General features: G+C 39.9%; 1 protein-coding gene across 3 annotated transcripts in view; it reads left to right on the plus strand.

The window, feature by feature from the left end:
• Positions 1 to 22,276, plus strand: part of pik3c2a (phosphatidylinositol-4-phosphate 3-kinase, catalytic subunit type 2 alpha) — a 43,115-nt gene that overhangs the window by 16,127 nt on the left and 4,712 nt on the right. For all 3 annotated transcript variants that reach the window (XM_088611023.1, XM_088611021.1, XM_088611022.1), the window contains exons 5-32: positions 3,652 to 3,772; positions 4,383 to 4,494; positions 4,736 to 4,815; positions 4,916 to 4,979; positions 5,693 to 5,839; positions 6,197 to 6,230; positions 6,374 to 6,590; positions 9,260 to 9,382; positions 9,773 to 9,940; positions 10,619 to 10,727; positions 11,222 to 11,364; positions 12,787 to 12,975; positions 13,536 to 13,629; positions 14,351 to 14,445; positions 14,899 to 15,079; positions 15,678 to 15,782; positions 16,425 to 16,517; positions 17,402 to 17,531; positions 17,677 to 17,813; positions 18,429 to 18,598; positions 18,705 to 18,861; positions 19,416 to 19,525; positions 19,964 to 20,171; positions 20,396 to 20,520; positions 20,613 to 20,730; positions 20,902 to 20,983; positions 21,627 to 21,736; positions 21,841 to 21,966. In XM_088611023.1, coding sequence (XP_088467149.1) covers positions 3,652 to 3,772; positions 4,383 to 4,494; positions 4,736 to 4,815; positions 4,916 to 4,979; positions 5,693 to 5,839; positions 6,197 to 6,230; positions 6,374 to 6,590; positions 9,260 to 9,382; positions 9,773 to 9,940; positions 10,619 to 10,727; positions 11,222 to 11,364; positions 12,787 to 12,975; positions 13,536 to 13,629; positions 14,351 to 14,445; positions 14,899 to 15,079; positions 15,678 to 15,782; positions 16,425 to 16,517; positions 17,402 to 17,531; positions 17,677 to 17,813; positions 18,429 to 18,598; positions 18,705 to 18,861; positions 19,416 to 19,525; positions 19,964 to 20,171; positions 20,396 to 20,520; positions 20,613 to 20,730; positions 20,902 to 20,983; positions 21,627 to 21,736; positions 21,841 to 21,966 — 3,548 coding nt within the window. The remainder of the gene's footprint in view (positions 1 to 3,651; positions 3,773 to 4,382; positions 4,495 to 4,735; positions 4,816 to 4,915; positions 4,980 to 5,692; positions 5,840 to 6,196; positions 6,231 to 6,373; positions 6,591 to 9,259; positions 9,383 to 9,772; positions 9,941 to 10,618; positions 10,728 to 11,221; positions 11,365 to 12,786; positions 12,976 to 13,535; positions 13,630 to 14,350; positions 14,446 to 14,898; positions 15,080 to 15,677; positions 15,783 to 16,424; positions 16,518 to 17,401; positions 17,532 to 17,676; positions 17,814 to 18,428; positions 18,599 to 18,704; positions 18,862 to 19,415; positions 19,526 to 19,963; positions 20,172 to 20,395; positions 20,521 to 20,612; positions 20,731 to 20,901; positions 20,984 to 21,626; positions 21,737 to 21,840; positions 21,967 to 22,276) is intronic.

Consider the following 22,276-nt stretch of genomic DNA (forward strand, 5'->3'; position numbering starts at 1 on the left):
TCAAAAAGCTTATTTTTCTCTTTGTTGCTCATCACTGCCTCTTAAGTCTCACTCTACTTAGTGTTTTTTGTCCTACCATCATGTAGGATAAATGACATGACAGAATAAATCCATTGTCTTTTTTCTGTTGAAAGATCAGTCAGACTCCGTACACAAATAAGGGGTGTACATTTTTGTGACTACTGCAGCTTTGATCTAATGTACTTAACAAAACTAACTAGAAAATCAGAAAAATATACAATCAGTTGTCCAAATGAAGCCGGTGAACAGTTTTGGGAAAAGGGAATACTTCTATTACACTTAAATTTGGGTGCTCTAAATCAATTCACCATTGTAAGGAGCTCAAATTCACTGTGCATGGGGTGGACATGACAGTATATAGCAGAAAGTGTAGCATTTATGTCAAAGGCAATAATACTTAAGCTTTACAAATCATTAGTTAGACCATTTAGATTGTTGTATTTAGTTTTGGTCATGGTACCACACAAAGGATATTATAGTCTTGGAAAAAGCTCAGTGTAGAACAAGTAAACCAATTCCAAGTCTCAGTGGATTTTCCTATACAGACACCGTAAAACCTCTTCTGTCTGGAACAAAGGCGGTTGACATTTTATACAAGTTCAAGAATGTATAGAAAGGGTCAAACAAGGCTAGGTAATAAAACAATGACAGTTTGGTCACAATGGGAAAGTAAAAGGGGAGAAATGTGGGCTGGAGAATATGAAACAGTTGTGGGTCTCTGAAAGAGGCCTCCCAGCCAGAACTCCGGCCTCTTGCGAGATTCAGCTGGATGGAGTTTAAAATTCCCCCGCATGAGCGAGATGTGGCGACTGGTCTCCTGTGGAGTCTGTGGATCTCCTCCTGAAGGAGCTATATTTGCAGCCTTCATGCTCCTTTGTTCATTCTGCAATGTCAAGCTCTGCACCACCGGCTCTGTTTTACGAGACCAAATACGAGATTCAGTGCTCTGTCGTGTAGAGTATTTCTTCAGAAGTTCAAGTACCTTAGTCATAAAGATCGACAACTACAAATCCGCCTTTTCATAAACATTTTAAAACTGAAATCAGGATGTTTAAACTTTTCTGTAAATGTTGTGTATAGTGTGAGGTGACGGACGTTTTGTAGCTGGAGTCAGTACCTCTTCGTGAGATTGCGCATTGAACGGTTTGATCTTACCCGTTATTTCTGAAAACAGCAAAGATGATGTTCCTATCTATTTGTCTACTTATAAACCTGTTCTAGCATTTCCCTTGATCTCCAGTTAGTGGACAGGGTTTGATGTCCATTGGCTTACTGGCCATCTTACCTTAGCCATTAAGATATAAGGTGTGTTGGTTAAGGGCGTAATAATGGTGAATCCATAAAAGAGCTGATTTAACTCTTAAATAACACGATGAAAAGTTTAGAAAACAAATAGGCAGATCATAAAAAAATAAGCAGCATAACAGCTTGGAATATGTTACAACTTTTGGGAAGCACAGCATGTTCCTTTTTCTTATAACATGTGGTATGAAGACTTGGCAGAGTGGTGGGGCAGTGAAAAGGCTTTATGCACGGTACTTCTATCCAGAAGTCAACTGAAGAAACAAAAACACACTCGTTAACACATGGTGATAAATAGAAGATTTTATTCAACTACTTCATAGTTAGGGTTTGGTGGTACATTTCTTTTCATTTGCCTGAACCTTCCAAAATCTTACGGTAACGAGGCTATTGTACAGTGCTTTGTAGTCTAGTGCTGGCATGCAATGAGACCAGCTTTTGTTGTAAATAATCCAACTGTGCAGAATTTTTAGCTGGTGAATCTCTTTTATCATTAGCACTGCAGATCCTAAATAATGCATTGTGTTAGAACTGTTTAATGTCTTCTGATAAAATAACCAACCTGTTGTCAAACAAAGTCTTGTATTTTCTTGCTTAGGCTGGTATTCGGTATGTGGCACACATGCTTTTAAAATGTGTACATATTTAAAATTAATTTTCATTATTTGGTTCATTTAAAAAAATAAGCCAGACTGTTTTTATTTCCTACATGAAAAAGTACTGTTTGTGTTCCATCAGTGCAGTTTGCCCTTTGATGTACAGAGCAAGATCGTGTTCACATTCTCGGATCTGAAAAGATTGAAAGTCAAGTTGAATCCTTAAATACAAAACAGTAGCCTAGTTTTGTATTTAAGCACTGATAAGTTGAATGTATTCTGATTTATTCCATTCATACTGCTGTTCACTCAAGCTCGAGATCCCAGAATTCAAAATCTCTCATTGCATTTAAAAGTGCCGTGAACGTTTTAATCTTTACAAGATTTTCAGCTGGTAATGTCAGGCACCCAGTTTAAAATCTGCTGGATATATAATCAGAAGAGCTATGTTATTAATTCCATGCATACACTGGTATGAAAGTGCACAAGGTTAGAGTGCTCTGAATGTGTTTTCATAACATGGGAGTGTTTTCTCCATGAGAGGACATGGTTCTTATTCCTTCTTAAATTCTATTAGCAAATCCAAAAGGGACTGCTTCTCACCTCATTTTTGACTGTACCACAAAATTGTGTGCACTTATTCAGGAATCTCTAGTGAATTGTAATTTTGATGACAGTCCAAATTGTAGGACATTTCTAGACATGCAGTTTTTTTTAAGGTACGAGGACAAAAAGAACTTACACCCTATAAAGATGATTTAGAATAATAATTATTTTTTTTGTCTTAAAGACTGATTGCAAATAAGCAAAGATATGAAGGTTTTTTTTTCTTAGACTAATAAGGAGTCTTTCTAACTTTGCATATGTTCCCTCAGAGTATTCTCAAGCCCTGTTTAGTCTAGGTTAAAGTAGTGTACATCATTGCTCAGGGGTCACTCAGCCAGTGCTTTGTGGGATGCTGAGTGAAAACCCTGGTCTCCTCCCAGTCTGTTCTTCACGGCATCTTCAGCTTCAGGTGTCCTTGGTTGCTAAACTGGAGTTTTTGTAGTGTTTTCTTTTGTTAAATGGGACACTGTAGTGTAGGACCCATAGGCCTTTAAATTATATGTACTGTACACCTTTAGCTGTACTTGTGAAAATGGGTTCTTTGTAATTGGGTTTTTAGGTGAAATCTATGAGTTATCAAATTCAGTCGTTTTTTGGATTTTGTATAATCTCTGCTAGACATGTACTGTAGTTTCTTTTTGGCCTTGTTCTTCATATGAGCTTTTCTGCTTGATTGCTTTAACAATGGCTAAAATACCACACTGTGATAGTCCCTAAGTGTTTAGCACCACCCATCATTGGAATTGAGATCTTGAAATTGAAGTCCCAGTTATAAAATTATTTTCTGTGCCCAACATTGCAGGACCACCCGAGACATTCAACTGACATACTTCATATGGAGAATTCAGCTTACGTTCTTCAAATTGCTTATACTGTATGTGTCCACATATCGGTCTGAGCATTCAAATGTTCCACTGGTGATGTTTTATAGACCTAGGCTGATCATAGTTCCCTCCTTCATCCAGTTGGCAGAGTACATAAATATATGCTGTGCTTTTATGATACATATTGGATTTTTCTATAAGGTTTGCATGTTCCAGCCATGCTAGGAAGGGAGTGCTGTTGTTTCTATAGTGCCTCCTTGTTCTCTGTCTCATCAGTGACCTTTTGATTGGTGATGTTTCAGTGAGTTCCCCGGTGGAGCTGCTCATAATGCAGGCCCTGTGCTGGGTCCATGATGACTTGAACCAGGTTGATATTGGCAGCTACGTGCTGAAGGTCTGCGGCCAAGAGGAAGTACTGCAAAAGTAAGTCCTATTGTTAACAACCTCCTGTCAGTTCAGCATGTTCTCAATGGGGTGAAGAAAAAAGAGAGAAGTAGAGAGAGTGAGTGAGAGAGAGAAAAATGTAAACAAGATGACTTCCAACATTCCAGACAGAGGAATATTTTCTTAAGTGGGGCTAGGAAAATATGTTTCTCTTTTGTCCTTTCATAATACCCAACACAACCTGGCAGGGCAAGAAAAAAGGAGCAAATGTTTTTGTAGCTAATAAAGAGCAGAAGGCAAACGTAAGGCACAGACCTTCCTCAAAAGGCTCTTCCCTTCATGCTCATCCTGTTTTGAGTTAATGCTTTGTAAACGCTTTCAGATAGTTGCCTGGTCAGATTTCTATTCCTGTGTGCATTGCAGGAAACGTCCATCTCTTTCATTTTGATCCAGTGCTGCTCCCTAACGTTGCTCAAGCAGTGTTTTCTTTCTGCAGAGAACACAAAGTCGTGAGTCATGAATTTCTGCAGATGCAATTTTGTTTCCTGCTCTACAGAATTAAGGAGCTCCCATTTTTCACAGCATGAAAAAATACATAGTGGCCCAGCTCCTTTTTCCTGTTAAATATTTTTTTTCTGTTCCTCTCCAGTAAACATTGCCTGGGCAGTCACGAATATATTCAGAACTGTCGAAAATGGGATACCGAGATTAAGCTGCAGCTCTTGTCTCAGAGCACTGTATGCAGGGATCTTGCTCGTACGGTAAGCAGCATATTATCTTGTGTGCTTGTGTTAAGTCTCAGCACGGTAAATAAGAATCATCTGCATGTAGAGTTGTATCTTAGATTCTTTTCGAGCTTGACAGATGTAGCTATTTGAGTAAAATGTCCTAAAAGATAGCTTTGGGAACAAAGGTGCTATCTGTGCTAGTACAAATATCAGAGCAAAAACAAAAAGTGTATATGTGGAAAAGAGAAAACGTTTCTGTTGTGTGCACAAGCAGGCTGCAGATGATACTTCCCCCATTGATTTGGAAAAATACCTGTGCCAGGTGGAAAGGCCTTTTAAGGAGATGATCACAAGGTAAATCTGAGCTTGTTTTGCATCCTGTTGTCACGTTCAATTCAAATCCAAGTGTTTTTACGGTACTCTGATTCATGGTGATTTCTAATGTTTTTTTTAGACAATGCCTTATTGACTACTTGGACGCTTACCATAGTTCGGTTCAGGTCTGCCTCCAGAATGAAGTAAGCACTCTGATATTGCAAATCTGTCACATACATATTCTCTTGTCTCAAGAAAATGCCCCAGGGAAGGAATTTTAATGTCAGTATATTTCCACCATTTAGAAAAATAGGAGTACATAAAATGGTATATATTTTAGGTACATAATAATAATTCCTTACACTTATATAGTGCTTTAGTGGTGAATTTCCACCACCACCAATGTGTAGCCCCCACCTTGATGATGAGACAGCAGCCAAAGTGTGCCAGAACACTCACCACACATTAGCTATACGTGAGGAAGAGAACAGAGTAATGAAGCCAATTAATAGATGGGGATTATTATGAGGCCAGGATTGGTAAAAGCCAATGAGAAGTTGGGACAGGACACTGGGGTAACATCTGTACATTTTTTAGAAACACCCTGGTATTTTGAATGACCACAGAGAGTCAGGACCTCTGTTTTACATCTCATCCAGAGGACGGCCCCTTTTATAGTATAGTGTCCCCATCACTGTACTGAGGCTTTAAGACTCACACAGACCACAGGGTGAGTGCGCCTCTTCCTCGTCCCTAGCTCTCCCCAGTGGTCTCCCAGCCAGGTACTGGTCAGGCTCACACTGTGGTTTGCCAGTTGTGAGTTGTACGGTGATATAGCTGCTGTTTAAACATAGATACTACCTCACCAATGAAGTTCTATATTCTGTAACTCAGCTCCCATTAATGTTCCCATTAGAATAACCAGTACAAAACGGTGGAGCAATTGATGAACACTGTGAAGACCCTGTGCTGTGTGTTACATGAAGTAGAGACAAAGGCCGTCACGGACGCAGTGAAGAAAGTGAAGCGCTCTGTTAATCTCCCGAGAACCAAAAACCCGGAGGTAATCCTGACTTCGTATTTCAATGAATCTGTGGCAACTCAATCACATGCTTGCTCTAGGGTATAGTCTCCTGCCCTGCAAAGTTATTATTGGACTTAAATTTGTCTCTTTTCTCCTAATGAGTTGGATTACAGAACTGCAGAAATGAAAGCCCAATGGAGCTTCAGTTTGCAGACCTTTACAGTACTATACAAATGTAATTTGTTGATTCTGTGGTTATTCAATTGACGTATCTCATGCTCATAAAAATGTGGCCAAAGTTTTTATTGGGCTTTACACTTAAAATTTTTAATGATCACTTGCTGATGAAAATTAACTTGATATTTGTGTGCTTATAACTGATGTTTTATTTCACAGGGCACTACAAAATCTTCAGATGGTTCAGCAAACAGTAAGTAAAACGTCTGTGCAATCCTTATTGAGATGTACTTTAGTCAAATAGTCCAGAAAAAGAACAAAAAAAGATTGAGTGCTTTATCAAGCATAGCTAGGCTGCATTGCACATTTTCTTATTTACAATGTATTTGTTTTCAGGTTCCTGCAGCCCTGTTGAGGAGAGTATAAACGGACTAACAAGTGCAGTGTATAGCCTTGTGCAGCTGTACCTCAAGTCATTCAGCAGCGCAGTCTCACAGGCCCCTGTGAATAGGCAGAAAGAGGCCAGAAGCACAAAAGAAGCCTCTGGGACCACAGAGCATATCCAGTTTACATTGTTTGCAGTTCATGGCATTACAGCAGCATGGGTCAGCAGGTATGTTCTTTAATAGGCAGCAGAATGACTGGGGGTTGGGCAGGTTTATCTGGAAGCTTGAAATTATTTAGCCTTCGGGGACGATATTGGTTAAGTGCCTGCACTATCTGGTAAACAAGGTCTACAGAATTCATGTACTGTAATTCCTGCATGTGATTTCTGGTCTTAGACTTTGGACTGACCCGGAAATATTGGCTGGGATTCCCAAGTCTGCGGCACCTGTCGGGTTTCCCCAAAGTCACATTTGCTCTCTCGTTTGCTTTATCTAGTTAAAAATAAGCAAGTGTTGGATGTTTTCCAGAAAGCAAGATAACTTTCTTGCACTTAAGGTCGAAGCAACTGCTTTGTGTTTAAACCCTTACTATCTTAAAAAGCCAAAAACACATACTGTACCTACTGGAAAAAAACATTGTTACTGTTAAATTTCACAATGACCTTTTTTTCCTGAACACAGTGCAGTAATATACCTGTTTAAGTCCGGCCTTAAAAAGTAGGATATTTTTTCAATTTAGATATCTTGATTTTGGCAGTGAACAGTTTATTTCCTTAATTATCTGTCCCATTATTAAAAGTATTGCCATGTAATTAGTTGACTCACTGAAAATGAAAATTATTATGTCACAAACCAGATGTACTATGTGAAACTACAGCTGTAGTGCTAGAAAGCTGTTTTTCTGGAGATTCATGGTAGCGAAGCTCTCCAAGTCTTTAGGGAGGATTTTTAAATAGTCCTGTAATATGCTTTAGCTGTGATAAGCAGTTAAATAATACTCTCATACTAAATGTGTTGCTTTTAGTGTTATTGTATGTTACAATTTCATCATGACAGTATCCAATAATGAGAGATAATCATGATTGTGAAAAGGGATTCAAGTTTACACAGTACCGTTTGGCCTCCTGACTTTCTGTTCTTTATGTAGATAAAACAATGGGAGCAGTGACTCAGGTTCACAACTGAAAACGTTTTTTTAATGTTCTCGTGCATTCAAGATACAAACCCAAATGGTTTTGTTTTCTTAAATGTCATACTTGCTAAACCATGAACACATTTTGGGCCATTCTATTTCAGGGACATAAAAACAAACACCCTGAGGAGAATGAGCTAATATTTTATAAATGGTAGCTTGTGAGACTTAACTGCCTGAGGATTTTTCTTTCTACTGTGCTGGGCCAACCAGAGTTTATAAACTGAACGTGAACTGGTTAAAAATAGCAGCTTTCTGCCTGTAGCACGTGACCCTCAAGCTTTATCTCCATTCTGTCTGTGACCTCTAGGTTATCTGAATTCTGAATTAATATGTGAAACAAAGCAGCACTCAAGAAATATTATAGGTTTTAAAAAATATGCAGTGCTCCACTCTTTTGTTATTGTTTTCTTAAAGATGCCTTTTTTGATTTGTGATTACCAGTTGTTTTTTTCTGTTTTCTACCCTCTCAATTTGGATTTATCAGTCAGTTTGGTTTATTGCTGTGCCCCCCTGTACTGCTATTAGACGGGAGACTTCCCTGGTACACTTAAGCTGTCAAACATCCGTGATTTCATTTTTCACAAGCTCCTCGGGGCTTGGAGGGGTAGCAGGGGCAGTGCGTCTCACAGACGTCACGGCAGCTTAGCAAGTGTCCAGCAAGTCCCAGGAATCGTTGATGCTTGACCAAAGTGTGCCATTGCTTGGGGTTTGACACAGGCTAGGAGTCCAGGAGTGCCTGTGTATTTGGAGGTCTGTTTAAAGAAGCAGAACCTGAACTGCTTGGAGAAGTTTTTAAGCGCGTTACCAGCTAGCTTTGTGTGTTAAGAGCCTAACTAGAATGAAGATCTGCAGACAGTGGCCCTCCGTTACTATGATTGGACACCTGGAGAGTGTCCAGGCAAACCAGGAAAGTCCACAATATGTTTTAACCACCATTTCAAGTTAGCACTTTTATTAGTAAAGCAACTTAAGATAAGATCACTTTATTAGCCATATACAATTTCTTGCATTAGGATTTTGTGTTTTCCCATACCCCAACTTGCTCTCCATGAGACATACAGACAGGGAGAGAAGCTTGGGGTCAGAGCGCAGGGTCAGCCATTTATACGGTGCCCCTGGAGCAGTTGGGGTTTAGGGCCTTCCTCAGGGGCCCAACGGAGTAGGATTCCTCTACCGGCTGTGGGATTTGAACCGGCAACCTTCCAGCCACAGGCGCAGATCCTGAGCCACAGAGCCACTGCTCCACCCTTACTTGAACATGATAAGTTCTAACAACATCCTGTCATTTGATTTGTTTTAATTCAGTGCTTATTCCTGTAGTCATGGCTATTGCAAGAGAAAGATGACAATGTTTTTCCATCATGCTTCTTTTTTGGGGGTGACCACTTACCAGGAGAATTTTTTAAAAGCCTTTAGCATCGTGTGCAAACTTCATTGAAGTTTGTTTATTATGCTAAGCAAGTTTCATTCACGTTCAAAATAAAGAATGCTGTAAAAAAAACAAATTTAAACCTAACTGAAGATTTTTATAAGTTCAGTATTTACACCTGATTAGACCTTTAAAGAAGTGCCTTTTTAATTCTCTTCACCAAAGCATGTGTATGCTTGGTAAAGTTGTTTACCCATGCCAGAGATTTCTTCACATAAAAGTGCACCATTCACTGGATGTAGTCAACCTCACTGTCAACTCTTTGGTTCTAGTTTTGAGAAGTACTACATACTGTGTTCTCTGACCCATAATGGAAGGAATTTATTTAAACCAGTCCAATCCAAGAAAGTTGGAACATACAGGAATTTCTTTTACAACATTAAATGGGAAGAACTGTAAGTATTTTAATCTGTTACATCATTTTTACATAATTAAATGTTGAAAACGAATCTCTGCTACAAAGTTAAGCATTTGTTTCTAAAAAGGTGGTTTAATTTGTGTGTAAAACCACTTTTACTAATTGATGTTTGATCAAGGATTTAGAATATTAGAATTAGAGTATTCTTAATTTCAGATTGTGAAAATACCTACTGTTGCACTTGGCTTCTCAATTTATATATTTTAACATGAATGCAAAGCGGTAAAAATATAGGAATCCACAAATTTTGTAATCCACCAGAATTACTGGTTTGAGTTCATCCACCATTAGCTCAAACCAGTAATCCTGCCTTTTCCCAAATCCATTTCTCTCATTTTTAAGTCCTTTTGTCTTTATTCTTTTGCAGGATACAGTTTCCTATCTCAGTTGCGCTCTTGCCTTTAGAGTCAATGTTAAGCCTGTCTTTGTATGGAATCCTAAACCAGAATGCAAGCAACTCGCCCGATTCCAACAAACAGAGAAAGGGACCAGAGCTTCTCGGGAAAGTGACCATGCCACTCTTTGACTTTCGGGGGTAATTTCTATGCATCTTTGTGTTATCCATTGTTTGTTTGTGTGAAAGATGCTCATCTTGGTAAATATTACAGGTGTCTTAGAGGTTTCCCAGTTTTTAATATTATTGCCTAATATCTAATTATGACACTCAGGTGTTTATTTCTTTTAAGTGTACATGGTGGGGCCTCTTGTTTCAGTGCCGCCTTTAATTTTTTCTGCCCATTTTAGGGAAAAAAAGTGTTGTTTTTAGTTTACAGTGATAGCAAGTTTTCCTCTCCTTTAGTTCATACTGCATAGAAGAAAAGTGCCACCAGGGTAGCTTAATACGTTTGCAAACAGAATCTTTTAAACTTCTCCTAGGTTGCCATTCCTAAAAAAAGGCACTGCCTTGGTCCTAAAAGATTGCTATTGTATGTGTGAATTGCATTGGTTTTAAAATAGAAGTTGGATGTTGATTCTGAGTATAAAAACAGTATGAAAGCACACTGAAATTAAGGTTTGCTTTCTTTTTTTCAGCGACACATGCTCCTAAAAGTTCATGCATGGGCGTATTTCCACTGTTCATCAATCTACACTTTCTTACCTTCAGCATTATTGGTTTTCCTGCTAAAATTACTATAACAGTTGTTTTAAATTGTGTCCTTGCTTCATGCTGACAGTTGTCAGTTTTTTGTTTCGTATCGCTCTTGTGTTTCAGAGTGCTGGCAAGTGGAACTAAGCTTCTCAGTCTGTGGACGTCTACAGTGGTCGCCCCAGCTGCTACAGGGAATAGGAAAGGGAATGCAATCGATAGAACAGTGCTGCAGGTAATCACAGGCTGCTCTCCCTGTCCTTGTTCTTGTTCCAAGAACTGTCATCATTATCACCGTCATTAAGCTGAGAACAAAGTTTCCATTTCATTGGAAAGCCTTCCAAAGACTTTTTGGCTTGGTTAATTATCTCTTAATTGATCCTGTGTGTGTGTCCTGTGATGGCCTGGCATCCTGGCCAGTGTTGTTTATGCGCTATGCTTCCAAGATAGGCTTCACCTTGTTGCAGCCCCTACCAGGAATAAGTGGCTTTTCTGGAAATGGCTGGATGTTTCAGCATAAAATAAAAGGATGTGAACATTTTGCCTGTCCTGTCTTGCCATATTGATGTTAAAGCGCGTTAGGAAAAAGCTGTGTAAAGAAAGTTATACCACGTTTTGGATTTGCTTCTTAGATTAAATGAATGACACCTTTGGTTTCGAATTTGTTCCTCTACTTCTTTGCTTTGCTCTACCCATTTCTGGATAACAGTGGCTGTTTCTTTTCTCCAGGTTGATTTCCCGAGTCCTGCTGTTGACATTCTGTATGTTGGGCCACAGCCTCCCAGCAGACCTGACCCACAGGCCTTGGAAACCCTAGATCCTGAGGTTACAGCACGACTTGAAAAACTGTGCAGCAAAGCTTCTACATTTGGGTGAGTGTTCATTCCTGTCTTCCTGAAGTGCTGGGATTATTACACACTACCTTTTTACTGTTTTTGTAAAGAGAGTTGTTTTTTTTAAATGGTTATCTTTGTACTTGCAGGAGGGGTGATAAAGACTCTACTCTTTCTGGTGACACTCTCTCTGTTATTCGTTTTACACATTGCAAGTTCCATAGTACCATCTGAGAAATTTGGAAATTATGTTGCATCTCTCCCTGTCATACAACTGCAATCCCAAGTCTTGCTGAGAACTTACAGTGGGTTATTGTTACATGACAAGCTGAGGATACAATGGTTGATTCAAGTCTATCATCCCCAGCACTGGTCTTTCACATGAGAAATCACTGTTACAGTTGGCTAATGACACACCAACAAAAAGGCTCAAACTGCCAATGTCTGGACTACGAGGCTCAAACGAGCTTTTCTGGGTCAGCCACTTGGGAGCAAATGGAGTGTTCTTTTCTCGTATTCAAAGTCATTTGCCAAAGTAGACATAACGAAAACAGATTTCATAACACACTTCAATAGTGTAAGTATGGGAAAAGATAAGGGAGAAAAGGGCTTTCTAATCTAAATAGTATTTTAATGTATGTATAGTTCTGTTACAGTAAAGCATAAGAGGAACTTATCAAACTGTGTAATATAGGGAAAAAAAGTATCTTCAGCTTTCTGTGGTTAGGATTGCCAAAATAAAACAAAAAGTAAATGAAGCAAAAAGTGTTCAGCTGAAATAAAAGACACCAGTAATGAAATATGTTCTGATTTGCTGGTTGCAGTGGCTGGTACAGTGCCTACTTCAAGCAGAAAAAACTGCTTGAATAGTCACAGGTAAGAGTGTTGAAATTCTAGTGAAAGATGAGTCACACTTTAATTTCACTTAAACGTCATTGTCAGGGTATTGGGCACAAATCCATCAGCGTAGTTTGTTTCCATGGTCAGCTTGTGTTTTGTGTTACTGCTGAATACCCACAAATGAAAATCATCCCATGCTTAATTATATAGCTTATATGATCAAGTTTAAACAGAGGGTGTTAGATTTATCTTAGCTCTAAAACATTATTGCATATGTATAGTATGACAAACATAAATTCAATGAGCAGATCATTTTCCTTCTGTTCTAAGATGTTTTACTGTTTCTCAACGTAAATGTCATGGAGATCCTTAAGTGAGCAGCACAAATCCTTATCCCATTGTGACCTACAGATATTGTAGCTGCAAATTCCCTTCTCAAGATTTGCTTCGGATGAGAACATGACTAAGTGTATATGTCCAGGATGCCTTTTCACACTTATACATATTTCTGACTTTTCAGAACTTATGTATCTAATAACCTCTTATGAGCACTTCCATTTGGGCAAAGCATAGGCATACTACACTGCTGATTTGAACACTATGTGTTGCATGTCTCAACAGGCTCACCAGGGCTGACAGGCAGCTCTTGTGGGACAAACGACATCACTGCCAGACCTACGAGAACAGCCTACCAAAGATCCTGGCGAGTGCACCCAGCTGGGACTGGGGAAGCATGGTCGAAATACACTCCCTCTTGCACCACTGGCCCCCACTGTCGTCTGTCTGCGCCTTGGAGCTGCTGGACTCTAAGTAAGTCAAAGAGATGCAAGACGCTGCTGCCATTTGCGGAGTGTATTACAATTTCTGGACAAGTGATCAGATCAAGTCAAAATTTACATTGTTTTTTTATTTCACTTTGCAGCCACAGTATAAGTGGACAAGAATATTGATTCCACCTTGCACTTCAAATATAAGACATGGCCCATTTGCCCTTTAACCAAGCACTGGTTTAAGACATTGTTTTGGGTCATGCCATACATTTAATTAACTAATTTTAACAAACATATTTGAGTGTGAAAATAAAAACATATTATCTCTGGTTTCTCAGATTGCGGCAGGTTTTCGATAATATGAGTTAAGCGTTGCGATGTCATCTCTGTATCAAAATGAGAAAGGTTACACAAAGGAGAGGAAGCCATTCGACCTATCTAGCCCATAGGGTAGTTTAGTATTTATTTGATCCAAGGATCCAGCCATTTCTTGGAAGAATCTACAGTCTCCAAGGACATAACAGGTTTGGAACAGAACAGTGGCCCCCATCTTTGGCAGCAAGTGCAAATCTAGTGTTCTGTGAGAAAATGTTCTTTTAGGTTTGCAGATACAGAGGTGCGCAGAATGGCTGTGAACTGGATAGAGAGCAGCAGTGATGATGAACTGGCCGACTATCTTCCACAGCTGGTGCAGGTAATTCAGGCTCGAACCTCCACAATTTACTGTACACTGAAGAGGTCGCATCTCCATTGCAGACGTGTAAACTGACTTCCTGGAGATTAAGCTCAAGCAGGGCCTCTTTCCCTGTCCCCTTGTCCGCGCTTAGAAACTAACTATGCTGTTAACAGAAGAGGTTTTTCGCCAAGCTGTCTCCTGAACTGAAGGCTGAAGGCTGTTACCCTTAGTGGGTCTTAAACTAACAGATTTAGTTATTAACCTCTTCCCACATCTTCCTTTAAGAGCCTCTCAATAAGAATTGGCTGTGCATTCACCCCTCTTGATTGCGGTCACTGGTAGAAATCCAACCCATTGTGATTCTGAGACTACGCTTTCACCAGACCAGCTTAAACCTTCCATAGTGCTACTTCAGCATGGCTTGCCCTGCAGTCAGCCTACCACAATATTTTAAAACCTATAATATCCCTAATTTTAACCTTGATTTAAAACCTCATAATGATTTCACACAGCCTGTCTGGGTAAAACTGGTCTTCAAAGATGTATGGTCTTCAGTCATTCGGAGCTGAACAAATGTTTAAGAATCCAGATATTGACTTTGTAGAGAAAGTCGTTTAACTTGCAAGATACAACTACATTTTTCCATAAGTTTCAAGTTTTATTTTGCATTATTCATCTGGCACTCTACGATTTCCAGTCATGTTGAAAGATCTTAATAGCTGTTTTTATCCCCCTGTAGGCCTTAAAATTTGAGTGTCACTTGAAGAATGCCTTGTTAATGTGTCTGCTGTCTCGAGCACAAGGAAATGTTAATATTGCTCATTACCTTTACTGGTGAGTTATTTCTTATTTAAGATTTTTGATTCTCGAAAACAACAACACAAAAAAACAATCTTTTAGAAAAGAGGTCATCATTTTTGTCTCACTTGTCGAAAACATTTTTTTTGGCTTGGCAGAAAATAGCATAATTTTTGGTAACAGAGACGTGGAAACATTTTCACAGCCATTCTGTATTGATGTTGTATTTATATTGAAAAGTCATTATTGATCTGCAAAGCATGGTCTTTCCCTTAGAATTTCAATGAAAAGACTGGATTAAAATGGGAATTCGCTTAAACCCTCCTTCTTCTTAATCTCAAAGATTTGTGGCACAGCTTCATGGATAGACAAAAATCTCTGTGTTCGAATTTATAGAAAACACTTGTGTGTTCCGTCACACGATCGAATGTTGTTGCTGGTTTTTCCTGAGGCAAAGTGTCAGTGTGTCAGTGTTGCGGACGTTTGCAGGCTCCTGAAGAACGCGGTGCAAGACCCGCCCTTCGGCTCTTGCTACGAGAACGCACTGGGGGCCCTGCTCTGCCTGTGTGGCCGAGGGCTGAGGGACGAGCTGGACAAGCAGACGCAGCTGGTGCAGCTCCTGGCCGTGGTGGCAGAGAAGGTGCGACAGGCCAGCGGGTCTGCGAGACAGGTGAGTACAGCTGCCAGGTGCTCCTGCTGTGTCGGTGTTGCTGTAAGGAGAGGGGGGGATCCTGCAGTTCTGGACATGGCTTCATGGCTCCACAAAGAAAACGGAGCCTCAGCCAGTATCCTGCTTGTCTAGGTAATAATAGGACTGCTGCTTATTCGAGAAAAAGTACAAAATTTCACCAGAACAAACTGACTGGCTTCTTAGGTTTCGCAGGTGGAGCTTCATGTTTTCACTGCGGCTCGGATCCCAGATCCTCAAATGTTAAATTGCCCTTCCTTTTGAAAATAACAGTCTGGGTTTATCTATTCACAGGGTAAAGATAGATGGCCTATTCAAATAACTTTATCATGAAAACTGCACAAGGAACTAAAGAAAATGGTTACACTTGCTTTGGTGAACACGTGCCTGTGAGCAAACACTTGCAAGCCATTGTAGATACAGGTGGTGGTCACATTGAGCCATTCTTGTGCCTTTTGGTGTATATACTGTACTGCCATTCTTCACAGTGCTTTTTGTTTATAAGTATCCTGTAATTTAATTTGAATGGGTTTGGGGGTGACTAGTTGTATTAAGGCATGTTGGTTTATTGTGGTTTTAGGCTGTTCTTCAGGAAGGCATGGAAAGAGTACAGTTGTTTTTCTCAAGGAATAAGTGCCGCCTGCCCCTCAGTCCCAGCCTGGTGGCTAAGGAGCTCAACATCAAGGTAGTCTGTCCTTGTGCTTCCGGTCAGGTGTTTGCAGTGCACTTCTTGAGCTCTTCAGCTCTTCAGGTGCTGCTGATTTAAAATATCCTCTACAAGCCTGCCTACTTGCCAGCATGCAGAAACCAGAATTAGACCGCCATGCTTGAAAATATTGATCAATCAAAGTCTTTTGGTCTTTGAATTTATTGTACGTGACTATTGGCGAGTCCATTTTTTAAAGTTTAGATTCGAAGCTGAATATATTGAGAAGAACTGAAAATGTTGGTTTTGAAGAGAGTGGAAAACAAAACCCCAAATGTTTTCTTGTATACTTTTGAAAGTAAACTTGCAAATCCCTTTTCTTGTTGTTCTTTTTTATGCTGGGAAGTTTATTAAGTGTTAAACTACAGCTTGGAGGATTTGGTTTCATCTGACAAGCGGTTGTGTCATGAGTCAGTATTTTATCTTCTTTCGATTTGAACAGTTTACATAATATATTGTTTTGACTACATAAACAACAAAGTCGCTTTCTATGTCTATGTTAATGTTCTCTGAAACGAATTGATTTTTGAGTGAAATCTGGCATCCCTCTGTAGATGTAAATTTCTGTTTATAAATAGAGGAAAACGATGAACTAATGTTGATTTATTTCTATGTGAACAGGCGTGCTCTTTCTTCAACTCTAATGCAGTCCCTCTGAAAATAGCCCTCACGAACAATGATCCTCTAGGAGAAGAAATCAATGTAATGTTTAAGGTAAGAACACATTTAAATGGAATTGAAATTCAGCCCTAAAGCACATTTAGACCTGTTAGTTGTATAGCATACCTTACGTAAGTGGTTGTTCAAGGTGGTAAAATAGTTTTCAGTGTTTTTACAGAAGTAAAAACGAACATGAAATTAACAACAAGTTCGGTATTCTTAAAGTTTTTTGTATTGAAATAACTTCGTTATGTGTTCTTCAAGAATGGTTTCAAAAAGATGAGCTTGTTCGGTTAATTGAATTGCCAGTGTGAGGTTTTTATTTAATTGGCCCTTAATTATCCATGAGCTAAGTAAACATGATCCAATGCATGCATAGCACACTGGAGAAGAGTTCTGCTGTACTAGAGTTCCTGATCCTTAGCCTGTGTATAAATAAGGCTTGCTGTTGTCTAGTTGTGCTTTGCTGTAGTGTTTGCTCACAGGCTCTCTCTGCTGGGAGGAATGGGAAATTGTAACATAAGGCTTTTTTCATATTTTTTCACCCCAATTACAATATGATAGCTATTAAAATGACATGTTAATACACTAGTATCTTTATACTAACAAAGAAGGTATTTAAAAAATATCAAGTATTTCTTATCTTCCTGTATCATTTTCTCGCACTGACTAGAAAATAACTGACTATTTGCTTTACTGAGTCTAGATGCTTCCTGGCTAACTTGGGACGTAGGTAAACTTTTTTAAATGCCTCATTACCCCCTTTGATCCATGAGGTAAATTGACCGTGGTTGTTATATCACAGCCAATCCCTTATCTACCGTCCCTTTTCCTGTCTGTTTCACCAGGTGTCTGTATACTTGTTACACACATTTAAAAAACCCATGTTAGGTTATTAGGGGGTCTCCTGGATTGACAGGCTCTCTTCTTTCCATCAGGTAGGCGAAGACCTCCGGCAGGACATGCTGGCCCTCCAGATGATCAAGATCATGGACAAGATATGGCTGCAGGAGGGCCTGGATCTCCGGATCGTTAACTTTAAATGCATTTCCACCGGCAAAGACCGAGGTACGACCTCAGAGAAGGTTGTTTGCGAAGCCTTTTAAGGTGTGACGGCCTCCGTAAAACATGGACCGAACCCAGTTTTTCCTGGTTTCTCTCTGAGCGAGTCGCCTGCCTTCATTGCGGTGTGCTTTGCCGTCTCGTCCTGAAGGCATGGTGGAGCTGGTCCCGGCGTCGGACACGCTGCGGAAGATCCAGGTGGAGTATGGGGTGACGGGGTCCTTCAAGGACAAGCCCCTGGCGGAGTGGCTGCGCAAGTACAACCCTTCAGAGGAAGAGTACGAGAAGGTAGAGAGACAGCCAGCATCCCTCACGTGAAGCCATCGAATAAAACAGCTGCTTATTCTGAAGACCCACCTCTCATTAAAATAAAGATCTTCTCATGAGTTGGCAGAAGGAGTTGAATGCTAGTGAATTAAAATGTTCTACTTAGTGATTCTTTCACCAGACCATTATAGATGCATTTGAAATACTTCACTTAAATTATCTTTAAATATTAGAAATGTATTCCCATTAGGTTCGAGGATATTTTATTTATATGTGACATCTTATTTACTTTAGTAGTTCAGGTGGGTATCTGCGTCAGCATGAGTAGACTGCAAAGGAACAAGTAATAGGTTTATTCTATGCTGAAAAAAAGAAGAAAGAAAACACAACGTTTAGGCCGTGGAGCCTTCTTCAGGTGTGCTCACACCTGACGAAGGCTCCACGGCCGAAATGTTGTTTTCTATCTTATTTACTGTCACACATCTTGGACTCCATTGAGGTGCTGAGCTTCTGCTGCCAGCTGTAAAAATGGAACAGAGACTGAGCTGCACAGTAAAAGCCTAAAGGAAGCTGACGTGTTAGAGAGACGTACTGTATAACACAGGAGCTATAAACACCCCCCCCTCTTTTCCCAAGGCATCAGAAAATTTCATCTACTCGTGCGCCGGCTGCTGTGTGGCGACGTATGTGCTGGGGATCTGTGACCGTCATAATGACAACATCATGCTCCGCTCCACGGGACACATGTTCCACATTGATTTTGGGAAGTTTCTGGGACACGCACAAATGTTTGGAAGTTTTAAAAGGTATTGTCTATGCCTGTTGTTATAACCTCCACGTGACGCATTCTTCCCACCCTGCACGTATCCGGTCTCCGGGACTGACTCCGCTCTCTCCTCCGCTGGCTTCCAGAGACCGCGCCCCCTTCGTGCTGACCTCCGACATGGCCTATGTCATCAATGGTGGAGAGAAGCCCACCAGTCGCTTCCAGCTCTTCGTGGATCTCTGTTCACAGGCCTACAACCTGATCCGCAAGCACGCCAGCCTATTTCTCAACCTGCTCTCTTTGGTAAGAACAAAAGCCAGTCGTATTGCAGTTCACTTATTCACTTATGTAAAATGAGATCTCCATGGACATGTGCACAGTGATGGAACCTGGAGCATTTGGCCTAATTTAGATTAATTAAAGTTTTTTAAACAGTCTTAATCAGTAGATGGCTTTAAAAATGACATCCCTCAGCACACAAATGTGGGGCATTAGCAGTGGCATTTTGTCTTGTGTTGATAAGCGTTTATGTGATGGGTGTCACTGTTTTCTTCTCACCTCCCACAGCTCCCATTTTAACTCCCAGATGACTTTAGTGAAAGATCACATTATTCAAGGAAGCCTGATTCACTCTGTCTAATTTGATGCAATTGCTTGTTTTCTGTTGCTTGATCAGCTGCCAATTGTAATTTCCTGAGATATTTTAAAAACCTGTTCATGCAACACATCCACATGACTAATAGACTGGTGTTTTTACACTTTTGTTTTACTGTTTCTAATTAGCACTTAATTTGTATAATTCTAAAGCAATTCTTGTTGCCCATGTGTTCATTTTTCTTTATTTCTATTATTGTCAGATGACATCATCTGGATTGCCAGAGCTGACTGGTGCTCAGGACCTGAAATATGTCTATGATGCTTTGCAGCCTCAAACTACAGATGCCGAGGCCACTGTCTTCTTTACTAGGTACTTCTCTACTCACATTTCTGATCGTACCTCTTATAAATCTGCAAAGATAGGATGATAGCATGTACATGTGTCTTTTTAATAGGTAACATCTTCTTCCATATACAGTAGCTCATATATTAGTTCTGATTATGATTTCTATAACCATGCATTAATTGTGATAATTGGTGGTCTACAATTAATTGGTTTGTGTTTTATTGTGTTTTTTTAAATGGGAGCTTTGCATTGCACTGCCCTTGTCTTGAGTGATTGCTAGAAGAGTTTAGTGAATGGCCATTTCCTCACAGCGCTCTTGAAGTTCCATTTCCACCTGTTTTCTTTGCTTTGCAGTTGCTAAATTGGATTGCACCTGGCAATTGGCTTGATTTTACTTGGCATTAAACAGCATCCCCTCTCATGCACAGCACTGATCTGGTAATGGTTTGCGTTCACTGCTAGGTTGATCGAGTCGAGCCTGGGAAGTGTGGCCACCAAGTTTAACTTCTTCATTCACAACCTGGCGCAGCTGCGATTCTCCGGCCTGCCGTCCACCGACGAGCCCATCCTGTCTTTCTCGCCCAAGACCTACACGCTGAAGCAGGATGGCCGAGTCCGAGAAGCGTCCATTTTCACTTTTCAGAAGAGATACAACCCCGAGAAGCACTATGTGAGTGCAGCTGCTAGCGTTAAACAGCTGGAAACGAGAGCCTTAAACTGACTTTCACAATCCATTCTGTTTGCTGATGAGTTTACAATAATACGTACAGCATGTGAGGGAAGTACTTGGATTTTTAAAAAATGATTCCCATGCGTCTTCATTTGGATCTTCGGTCTGTTATAAACCTGTGATGTTGTCCTCACAGTTTCTTTCTGCTTGGTTTTTTTTGGTAGACCTATGTGGTGAGGGTTCTTAGGGAAGCGCAGAGTGAAGCCCAGTTTGTCTTCCGCACCTTTGACGAGTTCCAGGAGCTGCACAACAAGCTGACCATCCTCTTTCCACTGTGGAAGCTGCCAGGGTACTTGACTCTCTCTCCTGTTTCAGAAGCCTCTGGGACGTGTGTGAACAGGCCTCCAGCTGAAGTGAACCCCATTCTGTTTTCATACGCAGGTTTCCCAACAAGATGGTGCTTGGAAGGACCCATATAAAGGACGTAGCAGCCAAAAGAAAAGTGGAGCTGAACAGCTATGTTCACAGCCTGATGAGATGCTCCACAGACGTGTCAGAGGTAACCTTCCAAGTTTGCAAAGGCTTTAAGTAGCATCTTTAAATGCATCATTCTCAAAGTGTTTTAAGACAATCAGTATAGTCAAAAAGGGCTGGAGAGTAACCAGTTACGATTGTTGATGACAAGAGGTTGTAAAGTGATTCCCTTGCTGTTTCTGCTTTGTTTCTTCAGTGTGATCTGGTTTACACATTCTTCCACCCAATGGCGCGGGACGACAAGGCTGAGGGATTTGAGGCCGCATCCAAACCTTCCGGTGAGGTCTTACGAATGTTCCAGTTCAAGACGGGTTTCAGCCGCCGTTTAAGTGGATGTTTAAGTCAAATTAGAAAATATTTTATCTGAAGTAAATCTACAACATAAAAATCTGAGGTGTGCATTTGTCTGCTTTTTGAAATCGCAGATTCATTGAAAATGAGTATCATCATGTTTTATAAACAGCTTAAAACTTCATAGCCCTAATTGAGGAGTATGTTAAGACTAGCCATAGTTGGTTTAAATAGCTCCATTTTTGTCATAGCTAAATGTTCAAATGTATTTGTTTCCTCTAAATGCCCTTAATATACATCTTTATAATGAAACTATAACCTCATTAATAAAAAACTAGCAGAGAAATTCACATAGCATTTAAAATCCAAAATTAATTTTTACTTTTCTCTTCTTGAAATGTCATGGTACTAAAGGTACAGAATGTATTGTATTCTGTAAATTAACCACTTTTATATTTCACACCTTTTATGCATTCTCTGCTTTTGAGTGAAATGAGAAAAAAACAGTGAGTTTAGCATGTTGATGGAACATCTTAACTGAGAAAAAATTGAAAGTTATTGGCACCAAATCAGAGTCAGGTTTACCTTTGTAAGAACTCTCTTCTCTGTCTGATTGCTCACTTTTTGTAGAAGTGACTCCAGCGAGCCCAACTTCAGGAAAAGTTGAAGGAGAAGTGAAATTATCCATCTCCTACAGGAACAGCACCCTCTTCATTATGGTCATGCACATTAAAGACCTGGTAAATAAAAACAAGAAAGAAGGCATGACTCCACGCATTAATGCTTACTCACGCCTGATTCTCTGGACAAATACAAAATGTCCTGTTTGTAACTGATCTTGCAGGTGACAGATGATGGAACGGATCCAAACCCATATGTGAAAACGTACTTGCTTCCAGACACACATAAAACATCCAAACGTAAAACGAAGATTTCAAGGAAAACGAGAAACCCCACATTCAATGAAATGGTGAGTCTGTGATGAATGTTGTGTCTTTACTGACTTTGATATTCTGTCAAACCAGAATGAAACTCATAAATCACAGCATTACAGAATTTGATGAGATACATTTTTTTAATTTTCATCTACTGTGATTTAGATCTTAGAATTTAGCAAGAATAATGATATTTTTGTTTTTTTAAATAAAAATATAATGATAAAATCTTAATCTTATTCTTAACATCAACCACTGGAACATACTAAGGTTCTGGTCAAAGCACAATTCACCTATTGATACCCCCAGTAGATCATACTTATACATATATTTGTATACCAATCA

Source organism: Lepisosteus platostomus, chromosome 18 (assembly GCF_059453375.1).
Source record: "Lepisosteus platostomus isolate fLepPlt1 chromosome 18, fLepPlt1.hap1, whole genome shotgun sequence".
NCBI classification, from domain to species: Eukaryota; Metazoa; Chordata; class Actinopteri; order Semionotiformes; family Lepisosteidae; genus Lepisosteus; species Lepisosteus platostomus.